The sequence below is a fragment of the Hypanus sabinus genome, chromosome 25, assembly GCF_030144855.1.
Source record: "Hypanus sabinus isolate sHypSab1 chromosome 25, sHypSab1.hap1, whole genome shotgun sequence".
NCBI classification, from domain to species: Eukaryota; Metazoa; Chordata; class Chondrichthyes; order Myliobatiformes; family Dasyatidae; genus Hypanus; species Hypanus sabinus.
The window spans coordinates 34,613,762-34,639,943 of record NC_082730.1 but is presented as its reverse complement, the minus strand read 5'-3'; the positions used below and the strand labels follow the sequence as shown (position 1 = coordinate 34,639,943).

The window sequence follows — 26,182 nt, the reverse complement described above, 5'->3', positions numbered from 1 at the left end:
AGATTTGGGGGGAGTATAGAGGGGTAAGTTATTTTTTACACAGAGAATAGTGGGTGCATGGAATTCTCTGCTAGGGGTGGTGGTAGAGGCAATTACATTAAGGACATTTAAGGAACTCTTAGGCACATAGATAATAGAAAAATGGAGGGCTATGCAGGAGGGAAGGGCGAGATTGATCTAAAGAGTAGGTTAAAAGATTGGTACAACATCGTAGGCTGAAGCACCAGTACTATGCTGTAAAGTTCAATGCTTATATGTTGGTAGGGTAGGTGACGTGGCTACTGTTACTTACCACTGTTACGTATCCCGTAACTGGATAACTCACCAGCAAAGATAGAGGTCCATTGGAGTCTGATGGCACTATTTTCGAACGGTTTTATTCATAAAGGGGGCACAAAATTAAGGTTAAAACAAACATTCAGAACATATACATCGGCAAAACTCAATCTAAAGTGTGGGTATAGCAATAATCATCATTAAGAAATAATCTCGACTGTTGTCTAGGGGATAATATATTGTCCGTTGGAAATATAAAAGTCACTCAGAAGTCTGCAGGCTTCAGTCTTTTTTGGGAATCGCTGGGTTTCACGTGTTTCAGAGAGAGTGAGGAGAAATGACAAAACTTGCCCGGGTCATTGATGAAGCAACTCCGTTGAATCAGGGGAGCGTTGTTTCCCTGTTATTAGTTCGAAGTCCTTCTCGGTATTATCAGCCACCCGCTCCCCAGGCAGAGAAGTTAAGGAGCGCACGTGGCTTTTGAATGGCTTCCAGCTATCATGGAAGCGTTGAGCGATCGAGTCCTTCTGGTGCGTCTCTCTGGGGTACCGCCTTCTGCAGTCCCCTTTTATCTTGACTTGCAGAGTTGTAGATGTCCATCAAAGTAGGGTGATGCAATCCCCACCCCCACATTGCCCGAGGGTGTCCATATCTGTGGTAGCTGTCACGTAGAGGGTCATGCCCTCAGCACAGGTGTCTCTAAGAGCCATGGCCAAAACCGTTACATTGTCTCTCATTTGCCTGGGTCCGAGACCCGAATTAATAGTGCCCTTGCGATTCTCCGGAAGGAGGGGGCTGCTCCCGCCCCTTCGGCTCCTCAGAACTGTGGTACATTCATAACACCACTTTGTGGCAGTAAGAGTTCAACTGTCAAAGGGCAGGTGAGGGAGAATAACTTGCCAGTGTATAGAGAAATAAGAGGGGGAATAGGACTGAAGGATTATTCAATTGTGATCCATCTTAGACCTAAACGATTGAACATGCATAATCAGTAAGGAAGACAGACAAAATTCTTAGAAGTTAATTAGCACAATGACACCATGAAACATTCTTAACTTCTTTATTCACAAAATACAGTGGATTCTGGTTAATCGGGACCAGTACATTTTGGCCCTATTAAACAGCTGCCCCAATTAGCTGAAGTTTCACGGAGATAGTTAAAGAGGTATTAAAAAAAAGACAAATTGAGTAACAGATTATGTATTTAAATTAAATACAGAACAAATTAGAACACTACCAATAGACTGCTGTAACTGGGAACAAAACCACTAGAGACCCACTGAAGCTAATGGATATAGAGGCCTTTATTCTAGCAAAATGAGTATATAGGCATCATATTCGAGACACTCTTGGAAAAAGAGCCAAGCTAGACCCAATATTACATGACATTTTTATACCAAGAGTAACAGCAGGACAACTCGATAGTTACAATGTATCTACAGTGCTTCCTTTGAATTACATATAGTTTTCAAACATCTCCTTCTTTGCACCCACACTCCAGACACCAAAAATGAATGTTAATCTCTACTGACTCTAGGTAGCATTTTTGCATATGTAGGCATCTGAAGTCTATGTGGGGTATTTCTTTCTTTGCCATTAACCCCAACCTGCAGCTCCAGGAAACCCATTGTTCTGAGCTGTGTTTTAAATTCATTCTGCAATCCACATTCAAATCTGAAGAATAGCTGCTGCTGAAATCAATATTTGTTGTATACCCCAACTCCAGAATACACCCTAACAGCAGTACAATACAATAGAATTGTATTAGTTCCTAATAGTTATCAACAGAAGAATTCATCCAATGTATGTAATGAACAAAGTCAGTGCAAACACCTAGTGCAGATAACACACACAAAATGCTGAAGATCTTGGCCCAAAATGTTGACTGGTTACTCTTAGTTTATTCATGACTGTTCACTCATAGATGCTGCCCGGCCTGCTGAGTTCCTCCAGCATTTTGTGTGTGTTGCTTGGATGTCCAGCATCTCCAGATTTTCTTGTGTTAGTGGACCTAATGCTGATAATATTCTGCCTTCATACAATGCTATCAATGACTGCATCCTCCAAATCTTCATTTTCATTGTAACATTCAAGATAATCGTTGATGTCTTCAAATTTTTCATAGTACCGAACCTGTTGAAGTAGAGAAATTGTTTCATTTTCACTGTTGTCCATTTCCGGCATCTCTAAGCAGGAATGCTTGAAACTGCAGTGAGAAAAACAGCTTGGAGTTGTCTTACTGCTTGCTTCTCAACAACTTTCAGTGACAAAAGTTACTGCTTTTGAACACACACACAACTGATGTTATTTAAAGAATGTTGGCTCCAACAGCCACACAAATGTGTATGGCTGACACTGGTTAGAACCCATTAGGCCACAGTCTCCAGCCCAATTAAGTGCCATGGCATCTCAAATAAACAAAGGCAATTCCAACAACTTTCTCAATTAGTTTCTGTTCTTTAAGAGTTGCCTGAAATAAGTGGCTGCTCTGATGAACCAATGGCCTAATTGACCAGAATCCACTGTCGCTGGAAATGCTTCTCTTCATTTGTGCACTATTGTAAATTGAAAATCATACATAATACAATGTATTTATGTTTATTTTATTGATATACAGCATGGAATAGGCTTCTCTGGCCCTACGAGCCATGCTGGCCAGCAATCTGCCAATTTAACCCTAGCCTAATCACGGGGCAAAATACAATGGCCAGTTAACCTATTAACCAGTACATCTTTGGACTATGGGAAGAAACCAGAGCACCCGGAGGAAACCCAAGCGGTCATGGGGAGAACGTACAAACCCCTTACAGGCAGTGACAGCAAATTTAACGTAATGTCAAAGGATTTGCCAACACATTCATTGTATTTCCTTTTTTTCAGGGGTAATGTATTTGGAGAAAAACCATACAAAAAAGGGAGCCCCTGCAGCAATTGTCCTGATGGATTTAAGTGCATCGATAATCTTTGCAGTGAGTATATTTTTACAATATTTTCTGAGTTGGTTTAAGAAGAGCATCTTAACAGGAAACCTCCCTGAACATTCTCCCAACAGGGTACTGAAAGATTATCTTTCAGGAACTCAGAGATCCACACCCCTGGAGTTCCTTTTCACTCAAACATCATTGGACCAGACTCAGTACAGCTTTAAGGAAGCACCAGAACCAAAAACTACCCTTCCATACATTCTGATCTTACGCAAAAGTCAGAAGTGGATTCTGTAGCCCTACCATGTTTCTGAGACAAATTCAACCATTTTGGTTCCTTTCATATTTAACTAAATATGATTATGTATTGATTAACAAACAGCACGGTAATCTATATTCTCTATGGCATCTTTGAACATGTGAAGAGATGATGGGTGCACGCTTTACAGTATCTGGCCAATGTGACTTTCTCACGTGAGTGTGGGCTACCACATCTCCTCAACGACTGGAGGCAATAGCAATGGTGGCCCCGTGGCCCCATAGTTGTTCTCTGTGGTCGGGCGGTGATGACTGTCAGCCTAGGGATTATGCTCCGGGGAGCCAACTTCTCAAAACACCCAAGTCAAAGACGGGGTTAGGGGTCGCCTCCTTGTGGCAGACGTAATGCACCGAAACACTCCGCTCCGGCTAATTGATGTATACGCCTTAACTGTGCGGAGTGAATGGCTCGCCATGCCACCGCTGTTGGCGACCTCCCAGACGGTCGTTCTGGTCGGTGACTTCAAGTGAACCACCGATGTGGCTGGACGAACTAGTACCGATAGCAGGCTGGACAGCACCTCCAGATTCCTGACGGAGATGCTTAAAATAGTGGAGACGCTCTATGCCCCAGCCTTCGCCCCTTAGCACCCCTGCAGGTGGAGCGCAACCACACGATTGGACAGCTCAGCCCAGATCCCTGATCGACATCCTCTTCTTCTCCGACTACTGCCTTCTCGGAGTCTCCTGTCGCCTACGGGACGACCAGAAAACAGCAGGGGTGGTGTGGTGAACTACATATACCTGTCTGGACACGCCCCTCCCCAACTGACTGCTCCTGTGGCTCCTCCCACAGACCCCGGTATAAAGGCGATTGGAGGCACAGTCCCAGCCTCAGTCTCCAGGATGTTGTGTGGTGGTCGCTTGCTGCTTGTGCTTTCTTTTAGCCAATAAAAGCCTACCTTAACTCACGTCTCCGAGAGTTATTGATGATGCATCAGGTCGGGCTTGGGAGCTGAGCGTTCAGCTGCTGACCCTGGAGAATATTAAGGGACAGGCCAGACCATCTGGCAAAATACCTCATCACTAAGCCTCACCAAAAGACCCTGTCTGGCTGGCGGTGAGACGGGCACTCCCAGTCAGATCTTTCCTGCATTCCCGGAGTATTACCCCCTCACCAGTAGCCGCAGGATGACTGTAGTGGGGAAGACACAGTAGCTCAGCTTTTGCAGACTGTGGGTTGGCAAAGTGGGTCTGGAGAAAGATGAAAGGGCCTGTGTCATGTTTCATCCCCAGCAGCTGCACAATAGAGGACTCTCATTTAGGGGCTGTTCCCAGGGACACACAAGGAGACACAAACATCCAGTGCTGTTGGCAGATCAACTTTACATTGTTGTCACCAGACAATTGATACTAGAGCGTACAATCATCACAGTGATATTTGTTTCTGCGCTTCGAGCTCCCTGAAGTACAAATCCAAGTAAATATAATTTTAAAAATTATAAATCATTATTAGAAAATAGAAAAGGGAAAGTAAGGTAGTGCAAGTCAGGTCTGGATATTTGGAAGGTACGGCCCAGATCCGGGCCAGGATCTGTTCAGCAGTCTTATCACAGTTGGAAAGAAGCTGTTCCCAAATCCGGCCGCACGAATCTTTAAGCTTCCGAACCTTCTCCTGGAGGGAAGAGGGACAAAAAGTGTGTGGTGAAAGACGTTCTTTGGTTGGCTCGAAACTTGCTGATCTACCAACACATCGAGATGTCTGCGGCAAAATGCTGCCAACTGGCACATTCCGGGCTGCAAACAACATATGCGGCAGTGGTTCTTGACAAGTGTACTCCCGACAGATTCCAATATCATGCGTATTATCTGAACAGATGCCGGGTGGGGCCTAATCTGTCCAATAAGTACAAAAACGTGTAAGTATAACTTATTCTCTCATTTGAAACCCATCTACCGGCTGAGTTCTGTCCACCATCTGAACAAATACCGTCCTTTCTTTTCCTTACATCAACTTTGTTTGCATGGTGATTGAACAGATTCTTAAAATTATGGCTTTCAGCTCCTCCTCATGCAAAGACACCACTGCACTTACATACTTAATTTTAAGCAATTGTTTGGCAAGAATGTCTGCCGTCTCAGTTCCTTCAACTCCAACATGGGCAGGAACCCATAGGAAATGTGTACACGGGCCTCGAATCTGCAGCCTCAACAGATATCAAGTCACTTTTTATTGTCATTTTGACCATAACTGCTGGTACAGTACACAGTAAAAATGAGACGATGTTTTTCAGGACCATGGTGCTGCATGAAACAATACAAAAATTACACTGAACTATGTGAAAACAACACACAAAAAAGAAACTACACTAGACTACAGACCTACCCAGGACTGCATAAAGTGCACAAAACAGCACAGGCATTACAATAAATAATAAACAAGACAATAGACACAGTAGAGGGCAGTAAGTTGGTGTCAGTCCAGACTTTGGGTATTGAGGAGTCTGATGGCTTGGGGGAAGAAACTGTTACATAGTTTGGTTGCGAGAGCCTGAATTCTTCGGTGCCTTTTCGCAGATGGCAGGACGGAGAAGAGTTTGTATGAGGGGTGTGTGGGGTCCTTCATAATGCTGTTTGCTTTGTGGATGCAGCGTGTAGTGTAAATGTCTGTGATGGCAGGAAGAGAGACCCGATGATCTTCTCATCTGACCTCACTATCTGCTGCAGGGTCTTGCGATCCGAGATGGTGCAATTTCCGAGCCAGGCAGTGATGCAGCTGCTCAGGATGCTCTCAGTACAACCCCTGTAGAATGTGATGAGGATGGGGGGGTGGGAGATGGGAAATGTAGTCCAATCTTGAAGAAAAATGTCTGGCCAATTATTTGAATTATCTGTTTAATAGATGACAAGAACAAGAGTGAATCAGAGTACAGAAATGCATAATCAGGGCGTACTTCTTTGGTCCAGACCAAGGCTAAAATAACCATCTCAGATGTGAATACAGATATTTTGTCTGATAATCATTTTAAATAGCTACCTGAAACTTTGGAACATATCAGAAATACCTGTACGACTTGTCACTAGATCTTTAGAACCATAAGCAAGAATCCATAATCTCCACCTCACAACAGGCAGAATCCGGAAAAAGGTGGGGGAGGGGAAGGAGTACACGTCAGAAGGTGAAGCCATGTGAAGGGGTAGGTAGGTGGGTGGGGGAGGGTGTGAAGTGAGAAGCTGTGAGTTGATGGGTAGAAAAGGGCTGAAGAAGGAGGGATCTGATAGGAGAGTGGACCATTGGAGAAAGGGAGGGAGGCGGGACACCAGAAGGAGATGATGGACAGGTAAGCTGCTAATTGTGGCAGCCGGTGGGTCTGGGAATTAATGAGCCACTAAAGCCTTGATTGTGCTGAGGTTCTTGAGCTTTGCAGCTGTGCTTGTCCAACCGAATGGAGGGTACAGTGTATACGGGAAAACTTTTTGATAGCTTTGATGGTATGGGAGGCAACATATTCATTACTGAGGACTCAAATTACTGAGGACTGTGTAACAGTTTCTTCCCCCAAGCTATCAGACCCCTCAATACCCCAAGCCTGGACTGGCACCTTACTGCCCTATTGTCTTGTTTATTATTTATTGTAATGCCTGCACTGTTTTGTGCACTTTATGCAGTCCTGGGTAAGTCTGTAGTCTAGTGTAGTTTTTTTCTCTCTCTCTGTTGTTTTCACATAGTTCAGTCTAGTTTTTGTACTGTGTCATGTAACACCATGGTCCTGAAAAAATGCTGTCTCATTTTTACTATGCACTGTACCAGCATTTACAGTCGAAATGACAATAAAATGTGACTTGACTTGACTTGAAATTCTACCATGCTGTAGTTGTTGCTACAATGTTAATTAGGGCAGGTTCATTCATTCATTAAGTACCGTGTCGGATGACATAGGCGACCATGGTTTGCCAATCCCTTCTGGGCAGTGTCTTTACAAGACGAGTGACCCCAGCCATTATCAACACTCTTCAGAGACTGTCTGCCTGGCGTGAGTGGTCACATAACCAGGACCTGTGACACGCATCAGCTGCCCAACGACCATCCACCTCCTGCTCCCCTGGCTCATGTGACCCTGATCGGGTGGGCTGGGGGGTGGGGCTAAGCAGGTGCTACACCTTGCCCAAGGGTGACCTGCAGGCTAGAGGAGGGAAGGAGCCCCTTGCACCTCCTTTGGTAGAGACATGTCTCCAGCCAAATTAGGACAGGTGCAGCTTTTAATTTGGTTACCAGTTCAATAGTAATTCTAAGATATTGGTGATACTGTGCAAGGTTAGTGAACCAAGGATCAACTTTATTCACATTAATATTGAACATGTATTGGGAATTTGCTGTGGTGTGTTGCTGAGGGCACAGCATGCAACAGAGAACACCAACATTCAACAGTGATTAAAAAAAATAAAGAATTGTACTTAGAGGTTAAATGTTGGATGTGGGATAAAATATGTATAAGTACCAGCAAGTACTTACAATGTAAACAGCATTACATACAGTGACTTAAAGTGCATACAGTGTAGTGAAGGGCTAACTAGAATGGTTTATCAGATTAACTGCCTGGGATGGAAGAAATTGTTCAACTGGTGTGAGGTTTTTGTTTTAGTATCCCTATAGGGCTTTCCAAAAAGGAGCTTTTGGACAAGGCCATTTGCAGGGTGGATGCCGGGTTCTCGAGTTCAAACCCCCTTTACCCCTAGTGTAAATATTCCCTATTACTTGCCTAAGTCCTTCAGTGGGCTGACGTGGGGAGGTTTGATTGAAAGTGTATTAGGAGCTATTCTATTCTAAATATTCTAAAGTGGGAGGGTGAACAGCCAAAGGTTGTAGTCCATGTAGGCACCAATGACATGGGTAGGACGAATGACAGGTTCTGCATAAGAAGTACAGGGAGTTAGGTGCTAAGTTAAAGGGCAGGAACTCCGGGTGCTAGTGAGGCCAGAACTAGGAAGATTATACCGTTTATCACAAGGTTAAGGATGTGGGGGGGGGAGGGGGGTGCATATGATTTTTGGATCTTTGGGTTTCTCTCTTCCAGGGAAGTTGGGACCTGCACAGAAGGGACAGCTGACACCTGAACTGGAGGGGGTCTAATTTCCTAACAGAAAGATTTGTTAATGCTGCATGGTGGGGCTTCAACTAGAGTTGTTGGGGAATGGGTACCACAATTTCAGAACAGTTAGTGGAGAGGTTGTGGATTTATGTTGGGAAGACCTCAGACAAAGTCAGGAATCAAAAGGTTGAGCATGGTGTGACTAGTATCTTGAGCTGTGTATATTTTAATGCAAGAAATATTGTAGGAAAGGAGGATGAGCTCAGAGCATGGATCAACACCTGGAATTATGATGTTGCAGCCATTAGTGAGACTGGGTTGCAGGAGGGGCAGGACTGGCACCTTAATATTCCGGGATTTCCATGTTTCAGATTGGGAGGGTTTAAGGGGCGAGGGGTGGCGTTACCAGTTAGGGAAAATGTCATGGCAGTGCTCTGTCAGAACAGACTGGGGAACTCGTCCAGAGAGGTGTTATGGGTGGAACTGAGGCATAAGAAATGTACGACAACGTCAGTGGGGCTATATTACTGACCACTCAACAGTCCTATCCATTTGGAGGAACAAACTTGACAAGAGATCGTAGACTGTTGCACGAAACATACAGTTGTTATAGTGGGTGATTTTAGCTTTCCACATGTTGACTGGGACTCCCATGCTGTAAGAGGACTAGGTGGGATAGAGTTTGTCAAGTGTGTTCAGGAACGTTTCCTTAATCAGTATGTAGAAGGCCCAGTGAGTGACAGCATGATATCTGCTATTAGGAAATGAGACAGAGTAGGTGACAGAAGTTTGTGTCAGGGAACACTTCGCTTCTGGTGACCACAATGTCATTAGTTCAAAGTAAATATTAAAAAATAGGTCTGAGATTCTAAATTGAAGGCCAATTTTGATGGTGTCAGAAATGACCTGGCAGGTGTGGATTGGAACAGGCTGTTTTCTGCCAAAGGTGTCCTTGGTAAGTGGGAAGTTTTGAGAGCACAACCCGTGTATGTGCCTGGTAGAATAAAACGTAAAGATAACAAATGTTGGGTTTTCAAGAGCTATTGAGGTCCTGGTTAAGAATAAAAAGTAGGTGCATAGCAGGTATAGGCAAGTAGGAACAAATGAGGTGCTTGTGGAATATAAGAAATAGAAAAAGAACACTTATGAAAGAAATCAGGAAGGGAAGGCTAAAGTCAGGCATGAAGTTGGTTGCTCTAGCAGACAAGGTGAAGGAGAATCCCAAGGGATTCTACAGATATGTTAAGAGCAAAAGGATTGCAAGGGACAAAATTGGTCTGTGGAAGACCAGAATGGTACTCTGCATGTGGAGCCAGAACAGATGGGGGAGACCTTAAATGAATTCTTTGCATCTATATTTACTTAGGAGAGGGACATGGTGTCTACAGAAATGAGGCAAAGTGGCATCAACTTCATGGACAATGTACAGATTACAGAAGAGGAAGTATTTGCTACCATGAGGCAAATCAGGGTGGGAAAATCCCCACGGCCTGACAAGGTGTTCCCTCGGCCGCTACGGGAGGCAAGTGCAGAAATTGATGGGACCCTCTTAGCGACAAGGGAGGAGCCAGAGGATTGGAAGATAGACAGTGTTGTTGTGCTGTATAAAAAAAGGCTCTAAACATATACCATGTAATTATAGGCCAGTGAGTCTGACATCATTTGAGGGAAAGTGTTTGGAAGGTATTCCAAGGGACCAGATATATACTGTCAGTATTTCGATAGACATGGACTGATTAAGGATAACCAGCATGACTTTGTGCATGGTAATTTGTGTCTAACCAATCTTTTAGAGTTTTTTGAGGAAGTTACCAGGAAAGTGGATGAAGGCAAGGCAGTGGATGTTGTCTACATGGACTTTAGTAAGGCACTTGACAAGGACCCGCATAGGAGGCTGGTCAGGAAGATTCAGTCACTCTGCATGCAGTTGAAGGTAGTAAATTGGATTAGACATTGGTTTTATGGGAGAAGCCAGAGAGTGGTAATAGAGGGTCACCTCTTTGACTGGAGGCCTGTGACTAGCGCTGGGTCGCAGGGATCAGTGCTGGGTCATTTGTTGTTTGTCACCTATATCAATGATCTGAATGATAACGTGGCTAACTGGATCACCAAATTTGTGGATGAAACCAAGCTTGGACAGCGAGGAAGGCTATCGTGGCATGCAGAGGGATTTGTATCAACTGGAAAAATGGGATGAAAATGGCAGTTGAAATTTGATGCAGACATAAGCAAGGTTTTGCACTAGTTGTTACGTATCCCGTAACTGGATAACTTACCAGCAAAGATAGAGAGGTCTGTTGAAGTCTGATGTCACTATTTTCAAACGTTTTTATTTATAAAGGGGCACAAAAGTAAGGTTAATGCAAACATTCAGATAATGCACATCACCAATACGCAATCTAAAGCCTGGGTATAGTCATAATCATCATTAATCTCGGCTGTTGTCGAGGGGATAATATTTTTGTCCATTGGAAATATAGAGTCATTCAGAAGTCTTTTGAGGAATCGTTGGGTCTCACGTGTCTTAGAGGGATCGGTGAGAACGAAAAGAAGACTTGCCCATGTCTTTACGACCACTCCGTTAAAATCAGGGGAGCGTTGGTTTCCCCGTTGTTAGTTCGAAGTCCTTCTCGGTAGTACCAGCCACCCGCTCCCCAGGCAAAGGAGTTAGGAGCACACGTGGCGTTGAGTGGCTTCCAGCTCTCCCGGGAGCATTGAGCGAGCAAGTTCCTCTGGTGCATCGCTAGGGTACTGCCTCCTGCAGTCCGCTTTTATCTTTACTTGCAGAGTTGTAGCTGTCCATCAAAGTCGGGGGATGCAATCTCCACCCCCACATGGCCCGAGGGTGTTCAGGTTCATGGTAGTTGTCACGTAGCTGGGACTTGCACGTGACACAGGCGCCTCTAAGAACAAATAGTCAAAACCGTTGCATTGTCTCTCACTTCCAAGACCTGAATTAATAGCGATCTTGCGATTCTCCGGAAGGAGGGGGCTGCTCCCGCTCTTTCGGTCCCTCGGAGCTGTGGTACCTTCATAACAGTATCAACTGGAAAAATGGGATGAAAATGGCAGTTGAAATTTGATGCAGACATAAGCAAGGTTTTGCACTTTGGTAGGACAAACCAGAGTAGCTCCAGCACAGTGAATGGTAAGGCACTGAGGAGTGTGGTAGAACAAAGGGATCTAGGAATATAGGTCCATAATTCATTGAAAATGGCATCACAAGTATCACAAGGGTTGTAAAGAAAGCTTTTGGCACATTGGCCTTCATAAATCAATGCACTGAGTACAGGAAATAGGATTTATGTTAAGTTTTATAAGATGTTGATGAAGCCTAATTTGGAGTATTCTGTGCAGTTCTGGGAACCCATCTACTGGATGGATATAAGCAAAGTTGAAAGGGTACAGAGAAAATTTACAAGGATGTTGCCGGGTTTGGAGGACCGGAGTTATAAGGAAAGATTCAAAAGATTAAGACTGTATTCTTAAGAATGTAGAAGATTGAGAGGAAATTTGATAGAGCAATACAAAGTTATGAAGGATACAGATTGGGTCAAAGCAGCAGCTTCTTCCACTGAGGTTCAATGGGACTTCAACCAGAGGTTGTGGGTTAAGGGTAAAAGTTGAGAAGTTTAAGGGAACACGAGGGGAAATTTCTTCACTCAGAGGGTCATGAGAGTGTGGAATGAACTGCTATGCACAAGTGGTGCACGCGAGTTCAATTTCAACACTTCAGAGAAGTTTGAATAGGTACATGGATGGTAGTTGTATCACGGGCTGTGTGCTCTATGCAGGCCAATAGGAGTAGACAGTTTGAATAGTTTTAAACAGCACAGAAACAGGCTGTATTTCTCTATGACCCTAAAATGAATGTCATGCCTCTGGAAACAATTTAATGTTTTGAAAAGTACTGCTTTACCTCACAGTAAAATGATTTTGTAAACCCTTTCTGACTTTGGTACAGCTAGGACTGGTTCATAAAAAGCAACATTCAAATCTAGCTACCTAGCAAGAGGGGAATCACCGAAAGTGAGAGGAAATGTTTTTCAAATAGACTTAGAAGTTGTCTTTTTAATTTGTTTTACAGCGTCTGAGCGGGATCTCAATTTAGGGCCAGAGACAACCTCACATCTATCACTGACACCGAAGGCAGACGAAAAACCAGAGCTGGAAGCCAAGACTGAACCAACCCCAGAGGCAAAACCTGAACCAAACACAGAGCCAGAGGCAAAACCTGAACCAAACACAGAGCCAGAGGCAAAACCTGAACCAACCCCAGGGGCAAAACCTGAACCAAACACAGAGCCAGAGGCAAAACCTGAACCAACCCCAGGGGCAAAACCTGAACCAAACACAGAGCCAGAGGCAAAACCTGAACCAACCCCAGGGGCAAAACCTGAACCAAACACAGAGCCAGAGGCAAAACCTGAACCAACCCCAGGGGCAAAACCTGAACCAAACACAGAGCCAGAGGCAAATCCTGAACCAACCCCAGAGGCAAAACCTGAACCAACCCCAGAGGCAAAACCTGAACCAACCCCAGAGGCAAAACCTAAACCAACCCCAGGGGCAAAACCTGAACCAAATACAGAGCCAGAGGCAAAACCTGAACCAACCCCAGGGGCAAAAGCTGAACCAAACACAGAGCCAGAGGCAAATCCTGACCCCAAGACGGAGCGAGGGGCAGAGCCAGAGTCAAACCCGGACCGGAGACAAGAAATGATATCTGTACCGGAGCAGAAGAACAAGTTAGAGACTGGGTCAAAGAGAAAATCCGTGTCAAAAACAAAGACAGATTCAAAGAAAAATGGTAAGAAATGAAATGTTCTCTGCTAACATTGTTATTTCTCTTTTCATTTCCAGCTGCTCCTTGCCCACTTTCATTCTCCTGAACTCAGGTGAATTCCATTCTCATCAATCTGAATACTCTTCTCTCTACAAAGATGGAATTTCTGTGAGTTTAGATGTATGTATAATTTTCCCTCTACTCTAAGAAGAACATGCAGAGCTAGAGTTCCAACTATCTCACTTTTAAAAGCTCTAAATTTACTGTCAAACCTTGCAAGCTCCTGTCTAACACCAACGAAATTTGTCTTGCCCCAGTTTAGAACTTAAACCTGTAGTGTAAGTAATCACTAACTGCAATTCTTACAAACAATGGTGGCATAAATCATTACTGCTCAGAAAGGGCACTTTAACAGAGTGGTAGAGATATAGATTGATAGAGATATTTAAAATTATGAGGGAGATAGATAGAGTTGATGTGGATAGGCTTTTTTCCATTGAGAGTAGGGGAGATTGAAACAAGAGGACATGGGAGTTAAGGGGCAAAAGTTTAGGGGTAACATGAGGGGGAAGTTCTTTACTCAGAGTGTGGTAGCTGTGTGGAACAAGCTTCCAGCAGAAGTGGTAGAGGCAGGTTCAGTATTGTCATTTAAAAAAAATTGGATAGGTATATGGATAGGAAAGGAATGGAGGGTTATGGGCTGAGTGCAGGTCGATTGGACTAGGTGAGAGTAAGCGTTCGGCATGGACTAGAAGGGCCGAGATGGCCTGTTTCCGTGCTGTAGTTGTTATATGGTATGTGTACATTGAACCTTGTCTACTTTACAAGACTAAAGATCCTTAAAACAGTTGCCAAATACACGTGTGTGTGTGTGGTTTGAATACTGATTGAATATTTAATCTATTTGGGATCAGCACGGTAGTATACAGTAGCATTTGGTATAATGCTATTACAATACCAGCGACCTGGGTTCAAATCTCATCAATGTCTGTAGGGAATTCGTACCTTCTCCCCATAACCACATGGGTTTCCTCCGGGTGGTCAGGTTTCCTCCCACATTCCGACGATGTACGGATTAGTAAGTTAATTGGTTATATGGGTGTGATTGGGCGATGCGGGCTTGTTGGGCCGCGGGGGCCCATTGCCATGCTGTGTCTCTAAAATTCTGAACAAAAATTAGCTGCACATATCTTTAACCACCTTTCGATCATGCCTTATGATTCCGATTGCACAGCCGTTCAGAGATAATCAAAGAGGATTGGTTCAGCATTGCATCTGCCATAGGTAAATGCATGTTCAGCTGTGTCCACATAGAATTTGCCTCTTACCTGGCTTCCATTCCAAACTGAGTAAAGAAGCAAGTACGAATCCTTTTCTTCAAACTTCAGTTCCCTGGCAATCTTCAGAAATTTTGATTTCAGAGTAAAAGGTAAAGATATATTTTTTGCACAAATACAACAACATGAATTATTTTTTACCCAAAGACTTACATACACCAATTGGCAGAACTGTATTGAAAAATGTAATATACTGTAGCAAAAGACCTACCAGGTCAGGAAGCATCTATGGAGATGACTACACAGCCAATGTTTCGGCCCGAGACTCTTCATTAGTTCCTGAATCGCAGAAGGATGCTCGAAAGCTGAGGCAGGGCTTGAATTCTATCACCTCCTACAAAGTGAAACTGAAGTGACAACAAGGCTTCAGTCCCAGATGAGCTCAATGGCTTCTATGTTTGCTTTGAAGCCAAAAAATAGAGGAATGTTCACAAACTCCCTCAGCTCCTGATGACCCTGTGATTTCAGTCTCAGATATACTGGTCCCTAAGAAGAACATGCCTCAATGACTATCATCCAGTAGCACTTACATCCACAGTGATGAAGTGTTTGAGAGGTTGGTGATAAAGTAGATCAACCCCTGCCTGAGAAGTGACTTGGATCTGCTCCAATTTGCCTACCAGTGCAACAAATTCACAGCACTGGTAGGCAAATTGGCTCTTCACAAAACCCTGGAACATTTGGACAGCAAAGGTGTGTACATCAGGATGCTCTTTATCAACTACAGCTCAGCATTCAATACTATCACCCCCTCGAAACTAATCAGTAAGTTTCAAAACCTTTTCCTCAATACCTCCTTGTACAATTGGATCCTCAATTTCCTCACTTGCAGACTCCAGTCAGTTTGGGTTGGCATCAACATCTCCTCCACAATCTCCATCAGCACAAGTGCACCACAAGTCCGTGTGCTTAACCCTCTGCTCTACTTGCTTTACCTTTCTGAGTGCGAGGCTAAGCACAGCTCCAATGCCATATTTAAGTTTGCTGATGACACCACTGTCATTGGCCCAATCAAAGCTGTTGACAAATCAGCATAAAGGACAGTGATTGAAAATTTGAGTGGTGCCACAACTTCTCACTCAATGTCAGCAAGACCAAGGAGCTGACTGTAGATTTCAGTTGAGGAAACTGGAGGTCCATGAGTCAGTCCTCATCAGGGGATCAGAGATGGAGAGGGTCAGCAACTTTAAATTCCTCGGTGTTACCATTTTAGAGGATCTGTCCTGGGTCCAGCATGTAAGCACCATTACAAAGAAAGCATGGCTGAGCCTCTGCTTGTGAAGATTCAGCATGTCATCTAAAATTGTTGACATACTTTTAGTGGAGAGAGTATATTGATTGGTTGCAACGCGGCCTGATATTGAAACACATACCCTTGAAGAGAAAAACTACAAAAGGTAGTAGATACAGCCCAGTCCATCATGTGTAAAGCCCTCCCCACTATTAAGCACACTTCCACGGACCACTGTTACAGAAAAGTTGCATCCATCATCCAGGCCATGCTCTCTTCTCGCTGCTGCCATGAAGAAGGAGGTACAGAAGCCTCAGGCTAAAAACACCAACAGTTATTATGTCTCAACTAACACACACAAAATGCTGGTGGAACGCAGCAAGGCCAGACAGATCTATAGGAAGAAGCACTGTTGAAGTTTCGGGCCGAGACCCTTCGTCAGGACTAATTGAAAGGAAAGATGGTAAAAGATTTGAAAGTAGGAGGGAGAGGTGGAAATGCAAAATGTTAGGAGAAGACCGGAGGGGGTGGGGTGAAGCTGAGAGCCTCCAACCTGATGGCATGAACATTGACTTCTCTAATTTCCGTTAATGCCCCTCCTCCCCTTCTCACCCCATCCCTGATATATTTAGCTTTCCCCCCTTTTTTTTTCCTCTCTCTCTGCCCATCATTCTGCCTGTTCTCCATCTCCCTCTAGTGCTAACCCTCCCCCTCTCTTTCTCCCTAGGCCTCCCATCCCATGATCCTTTCCCTTTTGCCAATCACCTTTCCAGCTCTTAGCTTCATTCCTCCCCCTCCAGTCTTCTCCTATCATTTCGCATTTTCCCCTCCCCGTCCTGCTTCCATGTCCACACAATACTTTAAAATAGAAAATCATATGGTTTTATTTTTATAATTTGAAGAAAAGTAAAATTGTATGATCTTAATATAAGTATAACCATACCATTAAGTATGCACAGGGAACAGAATTAATGAAAGAGCGCACCCAACTGGACAGGTAAAGAACCAATTTGAAACAATGTGAAAAAGACAACAATATGTGCAAATGCAAAAAGGTATAGTGATAAATAAATATAATTGCTCCACTATCGAATTGGTTGGCCAGTGGTGTAGCGGCATTCGCACCGGATTTTGAAGCGAGTGGTCCCGGTTTGGAATCTGGCTGGTTCCTTCCACACTTTCCATCCGTGCTGGGTTGAGCGTCGAGCAAAAACAGGCAAATAAATGCTAAGGAAATGGCATAGGTTGCTGCCAGATGCACCACAAGACGTGGAGGAGAAGAACAACTATCAAATTACTTCTTTCTCTTGTTAAAAAATCCTTTTGCACAAATATGCACAATTTGTCTCCCTCTTCTCTGCCTTTTCGTTTTGAATTTCTACAGTTACTCCCATAAATTATTAAATATTTGTGGAAAAGTAAATAATTGACCTTAATTGTTTTGCTCTTCATAAAACAATGAATTAACATTCTCATTTTATTATCATTACAGTTTTCAACAATTAATCAGGGATGAGGAGTCATTGTCAAAATAAAGTTGCTTGTCTGTTAGCATACCCAACCCATTTTTTTCCATGTTTTCAGTAGAGAGAAATACAGACCAGAGCTTAAAAAACATCATGTCTTCTGCAAACATTGAAAGGTCCATCAAAATATGCTTGAAATAAAAAAAACATGTCAACCTCGTGCACCAGTACAGATATTTACAAGTGGTGAATGTATTTTATCAATTATCAACTCATGCTTAATCTTATATCTCTTGTATGTACCCACACTTTGTAAGACTCTGATGGAGTAGCAATTAAGATCTTAAACCAAAAAGAAACATGAAGACCTTAGACAGAAGCAGCATCAGACCATGCGTCCCATAGAGTCTGCTCTACCCTTCAATCATGGCCGGTTTATTTTCCCTCTCAACCCTATTCTCCTCCCTTTAATATTTGACTCGTACTAATCAAGAACCTATGAATATCCATGTTAAGTATGACTTGAGCTCCACCGCTTTTTGTGTCAATGAACTCCACAGATTCACCACCACCTGCTTAAAGAAATTCCTCCTTGACTCTGTTCTAAAGGGATGTCCTTGTTTCCTGAGGCTGTGTCCCCTGGTCCTAGATTCTCCTACTATTAGGTACATCCTCTCCATTTCCACTCTAACTAGGCCTTTCAATATATGAACAAGAGAAAGTTTGCAGATGCTGGAAATCCAAGCGACGCACACAAAATGCTGGAGCAACTTAGTAGCCCAGGCAGCATCTATGGAAAAGTGTAAACAGTTGATGTTTTGGGCCGCAGTGAAAAGGTGAGAAGTCAGATTAAGAAGGTGAGGGGAAGGGGACGAAGAAGTACAAGGTAGTAGGTGGTAAGTGAAACTGAGGCAGGGAGGGATGAAGTAAAGAGCTGGGAAGTAGATTGGTGAAAGAGATACAGGGCTGGAGAAGGGGAAATCTGACAGGACAGAAGACCATGGAAGAAGAAAAAGGGGAGGAGCACCAGAGGGATAGGCAGGTAAGGTGATAAGGTGAGAGAGGGAAATGGGAACAGGGAATGGTGAAGGAAAGGGGGAGGGCAATTACTGGAAGTTCGAGAAATCGATGTTTATCCCATCAGGTTGGAGGCTACCCAGACGGAATCCTCCTCCCTCACTACCATTCAGGGCCCCAAACAGTCCTTCCAGGTGAGGCAACACTTCACCTGTGAGTCTGTTGGGGGTCATCTACTGCATCCGGTGTGGCCTCCTGTATCTCAGTGAGACCCAGAGTAGATTGGGAGACTGCTTTGCTGAGCACCTATGCTCCATCTGCCAGAAATAGTGTGATCACCCAGTGGCCACCCATTTTAATTCTACTTCCCATTCCCATTCCGACTTGTCAATCCCATGGGCTCCTCTACTGCGGCAATGAGGGGCCACATTCAGGTTGGAGGAGCAACACCTTATATTCCGTCTGCATAGCCTCCAACCTGATGGCATGAACATCGATTTCTCCAACTTCCAGTAGTTGCCCCCTCCCTCACCTTCACCATTCCCTATTCTTTTCCCCCTCTCACCTCATCTCCTTACCTGCTCATCACCTTGATCTGGTGCTCCTCCCCCTTCCCTTTTCTCCACGGCTTTCTGTCCTCTCCTATCAGATTCCCCCCTCTCCAGCCCTTTACCTCTTTCACTAATCAAGTTCCGAGCTCCTTACTTCACCCGTCCCCCTCACCTACTACCACCTATCACCTACTACCTTGTACTTCTTCCTCCCCTCCTGACATCTTCTTAATCTGGCTTCTCATTTTCTTTTCTTCAGTCCGGACAAAGGGTCTCTGTCTAAACGTCAACTGGTTACTCATTTCCACAGATGCTGCCAGCCTCCAGCATTTTGTGTGTGTTGCTTTCAATATATGGCAGGTTTCAATGAGATGTTCCCATCATTCCACAGTGAGTACAAGCCCAGAGTCACCAAATGTTCTTTATACATTCACCCTTCCTGAGATCATTGTTGTGAACCTCCTCAGAACTCTCTCCAAATGCCAGCACATCTTATCTTAGATATGAGCCCTAAAACTGCTTGTAATACTCCAAATGTGGTCTGACCAATGCCAGAAAAGGCCTCAGTATTCATCCTTGCTTTTATATTTTAGCAGATTCTGGAACCATCTCAGGCTGTCCCGTAAATTTAATTACCCAAACTCCTGCAACCCATATTCAGTCTTCTGCCGAGTTAGTTCAATGACAGGGATACTAAGCTCAAGTAACAAATGCAACTCCTTATTCAGATACGAAAGCAACACGAAAAGTATGATTTCAGATCTGATCTAAATTAGTAATGTAACGTTATTAAGGATGACTAATATAAACCAATTCAGCAAAAGTAGAGATAGGTGGAGTGCTTTGTTTAGGGCTATTATTCAGTGAATTTCCTTGTATTAACTGTGAACCAGGTGTGGCAGCAGTGACTAACACAGCTGCTAAAATTATACCATTCTCAGTATTTTTAAAAACAAGAAGTTATGTCATTATTTCACGTTAAAATACAAACAACTTACTACTTCTACTGTATTCTTCGACAGATACTTTGCCCTATAGTTCCGTTGCCAGCAGGATCTCAGCAGTCGGCTCAAGTACTTTTCTGATATTCACCACAGTATTGGTTTTGTTGTATTCTGTGTAAAATTAAAGATAGTGTTTGAACTCTAATTATAACTTCCTAATCAAATAATTTCCGTGGCGATCTCTGAATGAGTAAATTTTTTGGCTGGAAATCTACACAGTTATAAAATCTAAAGTGAATTTAAAGACTAGAAACAAGAGAAAATTTGCAGGTGCTGGAAACCCGAGCAACACACTCAAAATGCTGGAGGAACTCAGCAGGCCAGGCAGCACATATGGAGAAAAGTGCAGTTCATGTTTCAGGCAGTCCTGCCGAAGGGTTTCGGCCCGAAACGTCGACTGTACTTACTTCCATAGATGCTGTCTGGCCTGCTGAGTTCCTCCAGTGTTTTGTTTGTGTTGTTAAAGACCAGAACATCAGCTCCTGAAATGTATTCAGTTTTATTGATAGATTAGCAACTAATGTTTGAAGCTTTTGAAATGGATTTAACTTGAATATTACTTTAATGTTGCTTTTACAAATAGCAAACACGTGAGGGGTATATGAGCTCGAGCACAATGCTTACCATGTTTTGATTAAATCTGATGAACACCAAGAGATAATCTGAAGCTGCCATTTCTATACTATTCCTATTTTTCCAGCCTTAAAGGTATGGAAAGTTTCATAGAAATGATTTAATCCTCATTAAGATATTGCTATTAAGTTCATATCAGTGATATAATTTGAAGTAAAATCACAATTACTGAGAGGAGCTAATTGAACAACAGAACAACTTAAGTCAAACGTCAAATTAATTTCTCTGTTGATGTACATAAAATCTACAGTATATACTTTTTTATTCTTAAACTTCTAGCTGTCTGTACAGAATGTACTGTTATTTTTACAAAAGGTTCAGTGTTGCCATCAGTGAGAATACATGAAAATATAAATGTCCATTCCAATACCGTTGGTCCTTTAACCTACTTCATTATTCTAGTGAGGCTGACATGTCAATGAAGTTATTACTTTCAATTCAAGGACACTTTAGATGAGCAGCTAATGGTTCACTCTATCCATGGGCTGTCTTGCTGTATATTTCAGATTCTGATTATTTAGGTTAATTATTGGGAGTACAAAATGGCCAGATTTCTAACCTAAGGTTTCATTTTGTCATTTCATCTTGAAACCAGAAAAAAGGTGCAAATCTCAATGCTGAACTGGTGTTGATATTTTGTTCTTAGTTTCAAGGTTCGAATATTATAATCCAGGGGGATAATTCTCCAGTTAATTCATCAGAGTAACAAGGCCCCTGACCCTCATACATTACTAGCTTATTGATGAGACCTCTCCAAGATTAGTGGTTACAATAATTAAATAACTTGTATCGACGATGTACAGCTGAGGAGGGTGATGGAGGTGGAGGGGTGGAAATAATTGTAACAGTAGTGCTTGAAGGCTGTCGTGAACATTTAAATGAGTTTCCAGTTAAAGGTAATCAAATGGTCTCAAGAACAAAATACCCACAGCTTTTGTGAAGTACTCGACTTGAAATAAAACAAACAAAATCTGTAAGCAGTCTGCATCTGTGGAGAAAGAAACAAGAATTCAGATTTCAGGTCAATGGCTTTTTAAATAGGTGCCTCTTTTCAAAAAGCTCAACAGGAAGACAAGGTAAACGTCATTTGCAGTGTTGAGCAAAGTAGGAGGAACCCGCAGCTGAAGTATGAACCATTACAGCATCCTGACCTAAACTGCTGCCGGATGAACTAGATGTCAGCTTCAATGGGTGGGGTATGAGGAGATTATGGACAATCTGGTATGAGGTCACAAAACATAATATATTGTTGCATGACTGGGGTGGTTCTTCCTAGATATAGAAGTAATGAAGTAATGAGAAATTGTGAACTGGCCGGGAGAAAGGAGGCACAGGTCAGATACAGGCACACTGGGATCAAGTGAATCCCTAGAAGCGAGAAGGAGGTGTAGGAGTGTTCTCAAGAAGGGCATTTTATTTGGCGGCAATAAAGGGAGTATGAGATGACTTTGACAGAGAATATTAAGGAGAATCTAGAGATTTTATAAGTATATTGAGGGAAAAGAATAGGGAGAGGACAGGGCCCTTCAAAGACTAAACTGGGCTGCTACTGTATATGTAGAGATGAAGATGATGAGCAAGGTCCTCAATGAATATTTATGAGGAGCATAATTAGGGTGAATGCACTCAGTTTTTCTTTTCCCAGGGATGGGGAACCAAGAACTAGAAGGCATAGGCTTAAGGTGAATGGGGAAAGATTTAATAAAAACTTGAGGGGAAACTTTTTCCACAGAGGGTGGTATGTACTGTATGTGGAATCAGCTGTCAGAGAAAGTGGCTGAGGCAGGTGCAGTAACAACATTTCGAAGACCATTGGACAAGTACAAGGATAGGAAATGGTTCGAAGCTTATGAGCTAATTGCAGGCAAATGGGATTCGCTAGGAGGGGCATCATGGGTGGCATTAACCAGTTGGGCCAAGGGTCTGTTTCTGTGCTGTATAATTATGTGACTCTAATTAACCTTGGTGAACTGACAAATAGGTAAGTCTGCAGATTTGACATTCTTCTTTTTATGCCTTAGTACTTCCACAAAGAATTACTGAATTAAAGAAATTCATAAACACCATGATATTTTTTTCAAGAACTCTAAACCTTTTACAAACCCATAATTGGGGAATAAATTCAGTTTTGGAATCAACCTATGTAATTTAAACCTCTGAAAGGTTTTAAGAAAATAATTGTTCTGGTCTTTCTAATATTTGAGTTAATTTTCTTATGATTCATGCCTGGAATAAAATTGACTGATGCTCTTTAAGCATAGTTGCATCAGATAAGAAATCTTTAAGAGTAAATGCATTAAATAGCACTAGAAGTACAAAGGATTCAAGCCAGTAAGAATTGAGGGATCTCCTTTGCCAATTTTTCCATTTTCTTCTCTATGAACTTCCATTAAATTGCAGTTTCAGATGAGTAAAATGGGATCTTTGATGCTCCCAAAACATCCTGGAATGTCAAAAAAGAAACAAATTAATTTCTACTGTTGGAACTTTTCCCCTTGAAAGCTACAGGCAAAATGTCAACTATTGGGGATGCATCCTGGATATGATGGAGTTCCGTTCTGATGTGGGCTCAGTCAGATTGCTCAGTATTAGTTTAGCTATGCAACATACATATGGTTGAATATATACCTTTAACTTCATTATCATACTTTAATAAGTAAGATAACAAATTTACATTTAAAAACAATTTAATAGCTACATTGTTGGAGATAATTATGTTTAGATGAACTCTGTTTTAATTTTTATGCTATAATGTAAATTAGTTTTACTATTATATTATGAAATTATATCACAAATTACTATCAGATTCCCCTTTTGTGAATGATGCAATAAAAAGTGAAAATCTGTCAAATAAATCATCAGTTTGTAAATGTGAGCCTCTGCTTCTGATTCAGTCAGTTCATTCACAGGGATTAATCAGATTAAAGGCTGTGATGTTACTGGCCCAACCACTGTGTGAAAAGAACAGATCAGAAACTTGGTGCACTGCAAAGACCAATTTGCACGTAGGCTACATCCACACTAGACTGGATAATTTTGAAATCGCCAGTTTCACGTAAAAATGATAGGTGTCCACACTATGCGTTTTAAAAAATATCTCTGTCCACATTGAAACGGATATTTCGGCGAATCATCTCCTACTGCACATGCGCAGGACACATCTACCGAAAGCAAGCAACATGTTTGGTGTCGAATCTTGCTGTAAAAGACAGTCCGTGTTTGTTCAGTTACAGACTAGAAAAACTTAAATGACAGGCAGCTGTTGGCTCTCGAGCAGGAGGACTTAAAACTAAAAAAAAACAAATACTGGCGTGTATGGAGGCAACCGACAGGGAGTTCATGGACAGTATGACCCAGCTGACAACGAACATTGAAAAACTGACTAACTCTGTTGCATTAATAAAGCACCTTGTTAAATGTATAAAACATGTCTGCATCAGTATTATTTCCATACAATGTTACATTAGGCTATTACACATTTATTGTCAGAGAAGTACTTGCATAAATAGGTAAACCACCTTCATACAAGCAAGGACAGAAAACAAGGCAAAGTGAGTATACTTATTTATTCAGTAAGTTATGGGTCAAAGTATTTGATGAGTACATTTCTAACTCTTCTGGCTTCAGTCTCATTGCCGTCTGTTCTGAAATTGTTAGGTTGCATTCAAGAAAACAATGAAATGCCATCACCATCTTTCATGACAGCGTTTCCAGATTTCTCCGGTTACCTCGTCCACACTGATCTGCCCAAGTGGCATTTTCAAATTTACACACCCTGGAGGGCGCTTTAGAAAAACTTCAGTTTCGGGGGATGAAAACACCGTTTTAGTGCGGACGGACGGTAAAAATGAAGAGAAAAGGCTTTAGTTACAGATTTATTTGGTGTAGTGTGGATGTAGCCTTAGAACCCCCCACCCCCCACTACTACCACTGTAATTTTCCAGCATCTCCAAGGCACACGTTAGTGCTGTAATGGGACATTCTTGCTTGGATGGGTGCAGTTTTAAACAATAGGTTAGAAGTGCGATGCATCCAGGACAAAGCACTAGATTGGCCACCCCTAGTATCAGCTCCAGAATTAACACATCTGGCTTGCAGTGTGTACTAGTTTCACAGTTACCCAGCTGACTCAGAAAGCAACTCTCTTAAAAAGACATTCACTTCAACATTCTGACATGGAATATAGTATACATACAGTGGATACTGGTTAATTGGGACACATCAGGACCAGTACATTTTGGCCCAATTAAGTTGCTGCCCCAATTAGCTGAAGCCCCATGGAAACATAAAAAGACAAACTAGGGGAAAAATTATGTATTTAAATGAAATACAGAACAAATTAGAACACTACCGATTATTCTATCTCCTAATATTTATCAACAGAGGAACTCATCCAGTGCATGCTGTCAGGTTCTTTAGATTGACTGTAAATGAACAAAGTCAGCGCAGACACCTGATGCAGATAATGCTTTCAATGATTGCATCCTCCAGACCTTCATTGTCATTGTAACATTCCAGATGATTGTCGATACCTTCAAGTTCTTCATAGTTCCTAACTTGCTGAAGAAGTGAAATGGTTTCATTTTCACACCCAGTTGTTTCTGGCATCTCCAAGTCTGAATGCGTGAAACTGCCAGTGAGCAAAACAGTTCTGAGTTGCCTAAATGCTTATTTCTTGCCAACTATCAGTGACATAAATCACTGCTTTCTGAACACAAACACATGCAACTTGCACTATTTAAAACCTGTTCACTCTAAGCATGGAGTACTGACTATTGGTAACAGACTGCACACAACTGACGTTAGCTAGAAACTGTTCAGTAACAGTCTCCTGTCCCAATTAAGCAGAATAGTTTTCCAAATAAACAAAGAAAATCCTGACTAATCTTGATTAGTTTTGAAGACCTTGGAGTTACACTCTGACTCCTTTCCTGACTACCCCTCAGAACGATCCCTCCTCACCGCACCACCCACAATGCTCCCTCCTCACTGTCTCTCCCACAGCGCTCCCTCCTCACCAACCCTCACACAGCGCTCCCTTCTCACCGCCCCCACAGCGCTCCCTCCTCTCCGCCCCTCCCACAGCGCTCCCTCCTCAACACCCTCCCACAACGCTCCCTCCTCACCGCCCCTCCCACAGCGCTCCCTCCTCACCACCCTCCCACAGGGCCTCGCGACGAGCCGCTTTTTGATATCCCACGGACACAACCTGGAAGACCAGTGCACCTCCAGGGTTCTGGATTTTCCAGGCTCTGGAGACGTGCTGATTATAGGCTGGTGTCCCTGACTGAAGCATTGTTAGAGAACAGTGGGAACCAATTGGGAGCAGTGGGTTAGCTGCTGTGGGTTGTGTGTTCAGAGATCTGAACCTTTCTGGGGCCGACTCTCTAGGCACAGAGCTCGGAAAAAGCAATGCAACAGAATTTTAACATCGTAAATCAGCGAGTTGTTTGTCATGTCTCCCCTCTTGCTGTGAAATGGCGACATCTCTTTTTCCCTCATTAGGGAGAGAGAGAGTCTGTGGTATGTTGAATTACCAGGTGAATGAGTAGTGTTTCGGGTACTGCAGGTTTGTGCCTTTACTGATGTTTTTTGCTGGTGGGCGTGAG

General features: G+C 42.9%; 1 protein-coding gene and 1 long non-coding RNA gene across 3 annotated transcripts in view; one reads left to right on the top strand and one right to left on the bottom strand.

The window, feature by feature from the left end:
- Positions 1-23,976, top strand: part of LOC132381161 (peptidase inhibitor 16-like) — a 30,894-nt gene extending 6,918 nt beyond the window's left edge. Inside the window, exons 4-6 of the mRNA XM_059950447.1 lie at positions 3,157-3,245; positions 12,636-13,358; positions 19,959-23,976. Coding sequence (XP_059806430.1) covers positions 3,157-3,245; positions 12,636-13,358; positions 19,959-20,059 — 913 coding nt within the window. The 3' untranslated portion in view covers positions 20,060-23,976. The remainder of the gene's footprint in view (positions 1-3,156; positions 3,246-12,635; positions 13,359-19,958) is intronic.
- LOC132381162 (uncharacterized) lies at positions 10,752-20,054 on the bottom strand. Of its 2 annotated transcripts, none has more exons than XR_009507960.1 (3): positions 19,935-20,054; positions 14,883-15,018; positions 10,752-11,594 (listed from the first exon to the last, which is right to left on the bottom strand). It is a non-coding gene; the product is annotated as an uncharacterized LOC132381162 (long non-coding RNA). The 2 variants fall into 2 exon arrangements; XR_009507959.1 differs by lacking the exon at positions 19,935-20,054 and adding an exon at positions 14,663-14,734 and having other exon boundaries at positions 14,883-18,203.
- Positions 23,977-26,182: the final 2,206 nt, after the last annotated feature.